Genomic DNA, 11243 nt, shown 5'->3' with positions numbered 1-11243 from the left:
CATTTAAAGTTGCAAGTTTTCATACAAAAATTTTCACCTCTGTCCTGGCGATTTTCGCGAAAACTATAGCTAACAGGCAGCTGACCAGTCAATACCCAACTTAAAGAAGCATGGAGACGGCGGGAAAATTATCAGCTTAACTTTATCTTTATTAGTTTTTCAACTGCAGCTTGACCTTTGGTTGCTTAGGGCTAGCTAACTGATGCTTACACTGGTCAATTCATATTAGGCGAGAAACATCCTTAGTTAAAACTTTGGCATTGAAATTTATGACTTATGTCTTTGACATAAAGTTTAATTCTGCTTGCTTATTTTTGTGGGATATTTAATTTTATCTTAATAGCCTACTATAAGTATGAGAGAGATCTACAAAATACGACCTTATTATATTGCAAATAAGTTTCAATTTCGAACGGGCTTTCCAAGCAATGGACTAGCATCTCAAAAATCTGAAAAATTCAAATTAAGAATTCCGTTCTTGACTGTCGTTGTGTTTTTTTTTCCACAATAGGACACATAGAGTTAGTAAGGCGTATAGAGATAATAAAGTCATTTAATATTTATGAACAGCTTTGGCCTCATGTATAGATTTTATTTAGAGTATCTGTTTCGTCGAAACAATATACACAATATTCCTTTTCATTAAGTACCATTACATTTCTGTATTAATTGTATAATTATAATATCTATTAATTATATTCAGTACTTATGTATATTTTTGAACGGATCGGTGAGCAACAAGATTCAGGGCTATAACCGCGAAAATAGAAGTTCGCAAATTGCGAGCATTTTTCTCTGTCACTCTAATTACGCCTTCATTGGAGTAAAAGAGAAAGATCCCCGCAAATTGCGAATTTAGGTTTACGCGGTAGCCCCTCAGTCCTGTTACGAGAAAATAATTTTGGAAGACATTAATAAATATTAAATAGTACCTATATGACAGTTAAATATCACAGTTTTTTAGAAACAAAGGTAAAATTGACGAAATATTTAAAGTAAGCCGATCTTGTTTTTTAGCAGTTCTAAATAATATTAAAGTCTATATATATATGGCATAGAACTAGAAACAAAATCAAATAAAAAATAATAATGAGTTCTAAATTCAAATTGAAGGAGTTATGTTACATTTTAAGGTATTATAGGCCAAGCGCGCACCACGATATAAATTTTTGCGACACGATTTTAGAATCGCGCTGTAATATATCGCAGAAAATTCACTGCGCGCACTGCGATGAAAATGAAAAAGTCGACCAGTCGCTTGTCATGAAACGTGTCTTTAATATGCGATTGCTGTATGACTGGTGATCCCCGTCTATTTCCATAATTAAATGGTCAACATCTAGCGTCTCATTTTGAGACTCCATTGGAGGTGCAGGTGCCGAGATGTTGGGGTTTGGAGAGCGAAATGCCGACTGAGGTCCGGCCGGGGTGCGATTTTATTATCATAGTGCGCGCGGGACCATACAACTCCGCATGCTGCAATTCACTTTGCGACAATCGCGTCGCGAACAATTGCGGAAAAATGTGACAAATCACAATTTAAAAATCGCTGCGATTTTTTTGTCGCATAGCGCGCACTAACATATAAACACATACGTTGCATTTCTGCGACAAAATTATCGCAGGACAAAAAATCGTGGTGCGCGCTTGGCCTTACTCTAAATTATTATAATACATCAAGCATTCGCGAGATGCTCGACTTCGGTATTCAAACACAAAGCAATAGTACAAGAATCTAACTAAATGCAAAGGCCGAAGGAGCGATTCGAAGATCCGAAGCGTCCGACAGACGCGCGCCTACCGTAACTTTTCCAAGTATTTTTAAGTACAAGTGTCTAAGTCGCAAAATCCAAAGGCTGAAGTCGCATTGGGCCGAAAGTCCGAAGCATCCAGGAGGTCAGTTTTAAACACAGGTAATTAATACAAGTGTCTAAATGCAAAGGCCGGAGGCCGAGCTCCGCGTAGGGCCGAAGGCCCGACGCCTGCAAGATGTCAGTGGTTAAACACAGAACTGACAGCCTGGACGCTTCGGGCCTTCGGCCCTACGCGGAGCTCGGCCTTCGGCCTTCGCATTTAGATACTTATACTATTGTTCTGTGTTTAAGTACTAACATCCTGGACGCTTCGGGCCTTCGGCCCTACGCGGAGTTCGGCCTTCGGCTTTTGCATTTAGACACTTGTACTATTGTTCTGTGTTAAAGCACTGACATCCTGGACGCTTCGGGCCTTCGGGCTACGCGGAGGTCGGCCTTTCGCCTTCACATTTAGACACTTGTACTATTGCTCTGTGCTAAAGCGATGACATTTTGCTAAAGCTCGGCCTTCGGCCTTCGCACTTAGACACTTTGTACTATTGTTCTGTGTGTGTAGTTGAATACGGTACCCTAAAAACAGGCAAACAACCTCTGTAAAATGTAACGATGCGAGCGGTACGGCTACCATCAGTTTGGCATTGATATAAACGCTACCGTGGGCGTGAACGTAATTTACTTTCTATGCATCTCGCTCGTACTGACATATTAGTGCGAAAGAGATATACCTATAGGAAGTAAATTACGTTCACGATATCGTTTATGTCAATGCCAAACTTATGGTAGCCGTACGGAACACTAAATGCCTCGAGCTATCTCGGACTTGGCCAAATTATTTTAAATTAAATACACATGGTTACAATTTAGTATGGAAATTTTTGAGTTCCATTTTATTCATCCTTCGCACATAAGCTGCAGATTTAACAAACTACCAATAAGAAGGATTTTTTTTTGACGATTTTTCTTTTCTTTTTCTTTTCAGAAAATGCTGCATCATCGAAAGTGATTCATGCTGTCCCTCTCTGACCTCGAACTATACAACGTACAATGGAACAGCACAAACCTCACCATACATACAGGCGACGTCGAAGAAAACTCGACACAAGTGACACAGCCAACCCTAACAGACACAAAGTGTAACAGTAATCTAACTGACTGTGAAACGGCGTACGACACGTTCGAATACGGTGTGGTTGTGCTACTGTTAATGCTCATAGTTGTGACGGTGATCGGCAACACGTTGATCATTTCGGCCGTTGTGACGACTAAACGGTTGAGAACTGTGACGAATTGTTTTGTGACGAGTTTGGCGGCCGCTGATTTGTTGGTGGGGATTTTTGTGATGCCGCCGGCGATTGCTGTGCATATTACGGGTGAGTTTTTTTTTTATAATATAGCGCTTCCCTTGTTAGTTTCTCGTAAAAAACTTTGTTCACGGAACACTTATGGGATCACTTCGGTCTTGTTTTATAACTTAAATTGGGATATAGTTAGACCAAGAAAAGTCTGCAGCCATTTTGATAGCCCAGGTAGTGCAAGTGTTATTTATACGTCATAATTTCATAGAAGTTTGACGTTTACAATAACACTTGCACTGCTAACTAGGTCTACCAAAATCGCTGCACAATTTTCTCGGTCTAACTATTTGCCCGGGGATATATGTAGTTGTAGTACTGGAACCAAAAAAACTAGTATTTAAAATAATTTAAAAAGATAGGTATCTCTTGGATACTCTGTAAGCGATTGTTTCCCCTATACTCGTACCATGAGCATCAAGGTTATATCTTCAGTAAGTAACTTCAAATTATAATATAAATCTGTTATATTATATCATTTGCTTAAGATTAAATTATGAGTCACCAATCTGGCAAGCGTAGGCCTAGATAAGCTATCCGTCTTTTTCTAACTGTATCAAATTAAAGAAGGACGGTTAGTTTATCTCGCGAGATACTGTCGCGTGCTAAACCGCGGCTGTCTGTTAAAACGCGACGGGCGGATTATGCCTCAAGCGACTCATGTCACATTTTGAATATACTGGAGAACAACTCACGGTTCGATTCGGGAAATGAATTAGAGACTCACTAGATATAAGATAGTAAAGATATATGACGTTCCACTGCAAAATGTACCTTATGGCGGCTGGCGCTGCGATTCGGGAAATGAATTGTAGATTCACTAGATATGAAATAGTGAAGATATGTGACGTTCTACGGAAGAAGGTACCTTATGGCGGCTGGCGCTTACGTCGCATAGCGCCGCAATAATATTGGAGCGGCGTTAATAATAGCGTAAGCGCCAACTGCCATAAGGTACCTTTACCCGTGGGACGTCACATATCTTTACTATATTGTATCTAGTTAACCTCTAATTCATTTCCCGAATCGCGCCGACAGTATGTACTTACTTACTTCAGTTATTATGTTCATTAAAATTACAAACTCCTTTTCTTCTAAGTCTCACAGGCAAGGCAATCCTAAAATACAACCTTATTTACGAGTATAAATGCAAGTAAATTTTCCAAGTCGAAGGGAATTACAACCTGTCATTTCAATACAATTTTGCGAGATATGACGGTTTTATGTTATGTATAATTATCATTTAGGGGTTGTGCACAAATCACGCGAGGTGTTTTCGGCTACTTTTTGACCCCCCCTCCCCCTTGGTGATATTTGGTGAGGTTTTTGGCTACCCCCCTCCCCCCACACAACCTCACGTGTATTTAAGATAAATAGTATTGTATATAGTAAATCTTGTTTATTTTTATTTTTTCGTTAAATAGACTCGTTATTTCGAAGTGCAGAGTGAAGATTTATGTTTAACGAAACCGAGAAAAAGTATCTAATCATGTGGTAGGTTTTTTTTTCTTAGTTTCGTTCACTGTAGAAAAATACACGTGAGGTTTCCTTATTCCTCCCCTCCCCAACGTGATCTATCGTGATTTTTTCTTGACCCCCCTCCCCTATTGAACCTCGCGTGATTTGTGCACAACCCCTTGTCAGTTATGTATAAGTATGTAAATTATCAGTTCAGTTCAGTTACTGAACTGAACTGATAATTTACGAGTATTATGGAGATGACTGGTATCATCCTATCCTTTGAGTTTGAAAAATATTATAAGTTGCAGTTACACTTCAAACTTTACGTTATAGCATTTTTTTGGGACTACAATACAAGGGATTTCGAGATAATCACAAGATCTTGAGACGATTTAGAGATCAACTAGATCTACATTAGATATCGACTAGATGTGACTTGGATATCTAAGTCATAACTTGTCGAAATCGTTCAAGAGGACCTTCAGAATCGCGGACACGTCAAATTAGACATATTTATCTTACAAATATCTTTAAATTATCCGTATCGTAATTTGTTGAAGTCTAGTAGAAATCTAATTCATTTTCCGAATCGAGCCGTAAGTACCATTTTGTACAATTTGGAGTTGAGACTAGCTAGGTCCATGGGGTCCAAGCGCGCACAAGTTGTTTGCAGAAATCTAGTTGACGTAACTGGTGACCGAAGAGCTGGCGGCTTCCTCGCACAACGTATCCTTGCGATACAGCGAGGAAATGCCGCCAGCATCCTTGGTACAATGCCTCTAGGGACTATTTAAGATTTAAGCGAGTTATTAATGTAGTTTTCTAGTACGTCTGTATAAATATATCTTGTACCTATCCATAATTATAATATCATTCAATTACGTAGGTACTTACCTATAGATCGTTTTTTTAGCATTAGAAAGAACTTGCAAGAAGGTGAGCGATCTTGACATGACTTTTAATTGTAAACGCTTTTTAAAAATCAAAAACTATTACTTATGAAAGCAGAAGAATATAAAAGATCGTATTAGATTCATAACTGTTACATATTTGCCGTAACTTATTTTTAAAATGTGTTTTTCAATTAAAAGACACATCAAGATTGTTTACCCTATTTCTAATGCTAAAAAAACGAAATATACATACGCACTTGAAATCCGCTTGTCTGACTTCCTTAATTGTGGTTGTTTACCATCCAAGAACGAATATATGGTAATTTAATTTTCTACTACATTATATCGTACACATGTCCAAACAAGTCCAAAGACAACATACGACGTCATTTGCAGTCGACCGCGGACTCGACACAGATTTATGTCGGACGACTTGAAATATGGTCGACTTGGCTGTGCCGGCTTGAAATTTTAAAATAGCTTGTGTTTGGATAAACTGCAGTTTGTTTTAGTTAGTTTGTACTGTTTCTAGAGTAGAGCGGGGAGAATAGATCTGATGTAGATTTTTGACTTCAATCGTCTTTAAAATTAATAAAGGATTACCTGTAAGTATATAATCAAGAATGGTCCTAACGTAGATACCAATGTATTTACACCTACGATGACGAAATAAAATGATCGATTGATTGAACGGTCTATAGTAGAGTTGCCCCGAATAGTGAATTCGGCCGAATACCGAATACCGAATATTCGGCCGCTCTCTCGGCCGAATACCGAATATGCACATGCGAACATTTTGAGTCACAATTATTATGAAAACTATTCGCTAACAAAGCACAACGTATGCTAAGATATATTTTTATGTTAAACAGAATTAATGAATGTAGTTAGACTCAATCAAATCAGACCCATGATAAAAATAAAATATTTTGTAAGTAATCAACAAGTTTTCAAAAATGTGCCTTCGTATTTAACTACTTTCCATGAATACATTTTAAATATAATATATACCTAGTTTTTGGTTATCTTTTCGTGTAATTTTTCTTTTTAGGGAGGTGCAACACATATTCGGTACTCGGCCGAATAATATGTACATTCGGCCAAATCCGAATATTCGGCAAAGTGACCGAATAGGCCGAATACTGAATAGTTGCCGAATATTCGTGGCATCTCTAGTCTATAGGTATTTCATTTAGTTTCAGTTGAACATCGTTACCCTGCATACTCGTACCATAGCAGTAAGTATAATTTCGTGATAATTCTAGGAGACCGAGCTTTGCTCAGAAAACATATAAAAATTTAAAAATGCGCGTTTTCCCAGAATAAGACCGATTTATCGCCCCCAAAAACCCCCATGTAGCAAATTTCATCGAAATCGTTAGAGCTGTTTCCGAGATCCCCGAAATATAAATATACATATAAATAAATAAATAAACAAGAATTGCCCGTTTCAAGGTATTAGATATAAGTTTTTGACAAAAAAATCATTTTTGGTACAAGCTTTTATCGCTGACTGTACTTTTCTTACGACAGACGAAATAATTTTTCACAGTAATTGTGGTAAAACGTTAAAAACCTTTCTATTTTATTGCCTTCTAGTTACTTACCGTTTTTTCCTCGCTTTACACAACCTGAAAATTCAAATTTTCATTATCGGTCACGTACAGTCGGTTCCATAAGTATCCATTTTTATATACAATTAGTACCTATGGCAACTTGGGTACTTAACAGTGGCGGCGTTTCAAACATATCCCTAGGCAAGCCGGGGTTAATCTGGCTTACATATTTCCTTTACAACTCTGCTCAAACGTCCAAAAACAGGCAAGCCGGTGGGAATCGGCTTTTATGGACGCGCCGCCACTGGTACTTAATAACTACTTATAGTCCGTTTTTTTAGTATTAGAAAGAACATCGCAGAAGTAAGCTTGTGGTTCCAAATCCGGCACTTTTAGCGGTAATAATTTGAAGTAAATTATATGTATTGACCATGCTACATTAGATAATTCAATAATTATTAACAATTAAAGAGCCTGATAAAAACTGCACGCTTGCTTCTGTGGAGTTCTTTCTAATGCTAAAAAAAACGAACTATAAGTTGGGGAAGCGACAGTACTTACTTATTGCTGTGGTGCAGCGACTCGAAGTGGATCTTGGCCTCCGACACCAAAGAGGTGTTTGGTACATGGTCACCAAGGCAAATAGTGGCAAGGGCGTAGCACTGTCTTACTATACTTAGTTCGTTTTTTTAGTATTAGAAATAAGGTAAACAATCTTGATCTTTTAATTTAATTTAATTTTCAATCTTTTAATTGAAAAACACATTTTAAAAATAAGTTACGGCAAATATGTAACAATTACACTGAGAGAAAAATCATCACCAGAAATTAAATAATTTGGCCAAGTCCGAGATAGCTCGAGGCATTTAGTGTTCCGTACGGCTACCATCAGTTTGGCATTGACATAAACGATATCGTGAACGTAATTTACTTCCTATAGGTATATCTCTTTCGCACTAATATGTCAGTACGAGCGAGATGCATAGAAAGTAAATTACGTTCACGCCCACGGTAGCGTTTATGTCAATGCCAAACTGATGGTAGCCGTACCGCTCGCATCGTTACATTTTACAGAGGTTGTTTGCCTGTTTTTAGGATACCGTATTCAACTACACACACAGAACAATAGTACAAAGTGTCTAAGTGCGAAGGCCGAAGGCCGAGCTTTAGCAAAATGTCATCGCTTTAGCACAGAGCAATAGTACAAGTGTCTAAATGTGAAGGCCAAAGGCCGACCTCCGCGTAGCCCGAAGGCCCGAAGCGTCCAGGATGTCAGTGCTTTAACACAGAACAATAGTACAAGTGTCTAAATGCGAAAGCCGAAGGCCCGAAGCGACCAGGATGTTAGTACTTAAACACAGAACAATAGTATAAGTATCTAAATGCGAAGGCCGAAGGCCGAGCTCCGCGTAGGGCCGAAGGCCCGAAGTGTCCAGGCTGTCAGTTCTGTGTTTAACCACTGACATCTTGCAGGCTTCGGGCCTTCGGCCCTACGCGGAGCTCGGCCTCCGGCCTTCGCATTTAGACACTTGTATTAATTACCTGTGTTTAGAACTGACCTCCTGGATGCTTCGGGCTTTCGGCCCAATGCGACTTCAGCCTTTGGATCTTGTTACTTAGACACTTGTACTTGAAAATACTTGGAAAAGTTACGGGAGGCGCGCGTCTGTCGGACGCTTCGGATCTTCGAATCGCTCCTTCGGCCTTTGCATTTAGTTAGATTCTTGTACTATTGCTTTGTGTTTGAATACCGAAGTCGAGCATCTCGCGAATGCTTGATGTATTATAATAATTTAGAGTAAGACCAAGCGCGCACCACCATTATTTGTCCTGCGATAATTTTGTCGCAGAAATGCAACGTATGTGTTTATATGTTAGTGCGCGCATATGCGACAAAAAAATCGCAGCGATTTTAAAATTGTGATTTGTCACATTTTTCCGCCGTTGTTCGCGACGCGATTGTCGCAAAGTGAATTGCAGCATGCGGAGTTGTATGGCCCCGCGCGCACTATGATAATAAAATCGCACCCCGGCCGGACCTCAGTCGGCATTTCGCTCTCCAAACCCCAACATCTCGGCACCTGCATCTCCAATGGAGTCTCAAAATGATACGCTAGATGTTGACCATTTAATTATGGAAATAGACGGGGATCACCTTTGTGTTATAAATGCTCAAAGTCATACAGCAATCGCATATTAAAGACACGTTTCATGACAAGCGACTGGTACGAAATCCATGTTGAGAATGAACAAATCGTCGACTTTTTCATCGCAGTGCGCGCAGTGAATTTTCTGCGATATATTACAGCGCGATTCTAAAATCGTGTCGCAAAAATTAATATCGTGGTGCGCGCTTGGCCTATAATACCTTAAATGTATACTCCTTCAATTTGAATTTAGAACTCATTATTATTTTTTATTTGATTTTGTTTCTAGTTCTATGCCATATATATAGACTTTAATATTATTTAGAACTGCTAAAAAAACAAGATCGGCTTACTTTAAATATTTCGTCAATTTTACCTTTGTTTCTAAAAACTGTGATATTAAAATTATTTTCTCGTAACAGGACTGAGGGGCTACCGCGAAAACCGAAATTCGCAATTTGCGGGGATCTTTCTCTTTTACTCCAATGAAGGCGTAATTAGAGTGACAGAGAAAAATGCTCGCAATATGCGAACTTCTATTTTCGCGGTTATAGCCCTGAATCTTGTTGCTCACCGATCCGTTCAAAAATATACATAAGAACTGAATATAATTAATAGATAGAGTCTGTGCGGAAAGAGAAGAGTCATGGGATTTGAGGGCGCGCCAGTGCTATTTTATGGTTTTTGCTATGCTGACAACACTGGTCACGTGATTATAGTACGACACTAATGGTCATGATACTTGAATCCCTTTTGTTCCGGTTTTTTACCACGGCTTACTAAACGGAGCCTGGTAGTGGTGTCGGCTCGTCAACTCAATCCTCTGATTTAGCGCAGGCACTAGTTTTATTTTTAAAACACACTTGTTTTTATGTCTCAGATACTAAAAAGTGACAGTGCGATTGACAAAACTGCTAAAACTAGTTAAGAATCTACCCAATACAACTGTAATTTTAGTACCAAACAAGATAGAGTCTCATTTATGTACTGCCTAATCTGTGCAGTCCAACAGTTATTAAAACCGGGTAGATCGGGTAGAAATTGGGCAATAGAACTGTAATTTTATCTTGGATATATTTCACCCATTGTAAACTTGACTTGTAATGTATGTGTACATTATTAATAATAAATATGAATATGAATAAAAATAGTGCATAAGTAGGTAGGCCTTATTGGGATATGTCCGGTTCTCTCATCTCACGATATTTTACTTCGCCGAAAAGTCACTGCTAAATATGAAATATAATTTCCTAACTAACAGAACCTACAAATAAAGAAAATAAATATTTTATTAAAAAAAGTTTTATTCTTTGTAATCGAAGACTGAATTAAAATATTCAATGTCACTTATGTTTGAGCTAGCTTCAGAACAATAACCAGGGACACTCATAGAACTATCTTCATCTGAACTGGATGTGCTTGAATCCGGCACGTAGATTACGAATTCTTGCATATCACCTACTTAGCGGTCTTTTATTCGAGATACCGTAGGTACTTTTACACAATCCTGAAAAAGAAATTATATATAAATATGCATAAAATAGCAAGTATCAAGACTATTTGTCAGTTATTTTAAAGATCATGAATGACCTGCATATTTATGAAAATTAATATATTTTGAATGAATATACTTACCGATTATGTACCGGAGACAAGTTACTTAGGGGGCTTATTAAATAGGTAATTATTTAATATTAAATACAACATCAATACCCGCGAATAGCGGAAACACGTTCCGCGACTTTTTGTAAGTCGATAGTCGGCTTTTAGCCGTTTTCATCCCGCCGACAAAACCGAACAATGTTAAATATAATTTTCCTTGTGGTTTTATGTACGGTTTTATCGTGTTTAACTTGCGGTTTTTGTTAATAAAAATATACAATGACAGAAGGTTGTTTACTTTTTACAAGACAGGTGTCAAAGTTTTGATTGCCATATAAAATTTTAAATGTTAGTTCCCGTTTCTGCCACGACTCTTCTCTTTCCGCACAGACTCTATTATAATTATACAATTAATACA

At 38.2% G+C, this 11243-nt stretch overlaps 1 protein-coding gene across 1 annotated transcript in view; it reads left to right on the top strand.

Annotated features, from left to right (window-relative positions):
- Positions 1-2781: 2781 nt before the first annotated feature.
- LOC134675184 (probable G-protein coupled receptor No18) overlaps positions 2782-11243 on the top strand; it is a 66248-nt gene continuing 57786 nt past the window's right edge. The window contains exon 1 of the mRNA XM_063533383.1: positions 2782-3184. Coding sequence (XP_063389453.1) covers positions 2821-3184 — 364 coding nt within the window. The 5' untranslated portion in view covers positions 2782-2820. The remainder of the gene's footprint in view (positions 3185-11243) is intronic.

This window comes from Cydia fagiglandana, chromosome 21 (genome assembly GCF_963556715.1).
Source record: "Cydia fagiglandana chromosome 21, ilCydFagi1.1, whole genome shotgun sequence".
In the NCBI taxonomy this organism is placed as follows: domain Eukaryota; kingdom Metazoa; phylum Arthropoda; class Insecta; order Lepidoptera; family Tortricidae; genus Cydia; species Cydia fagiglandana.
This window is presented reverse-complemented; position numbering and strand designations above follow the sequence as displayed.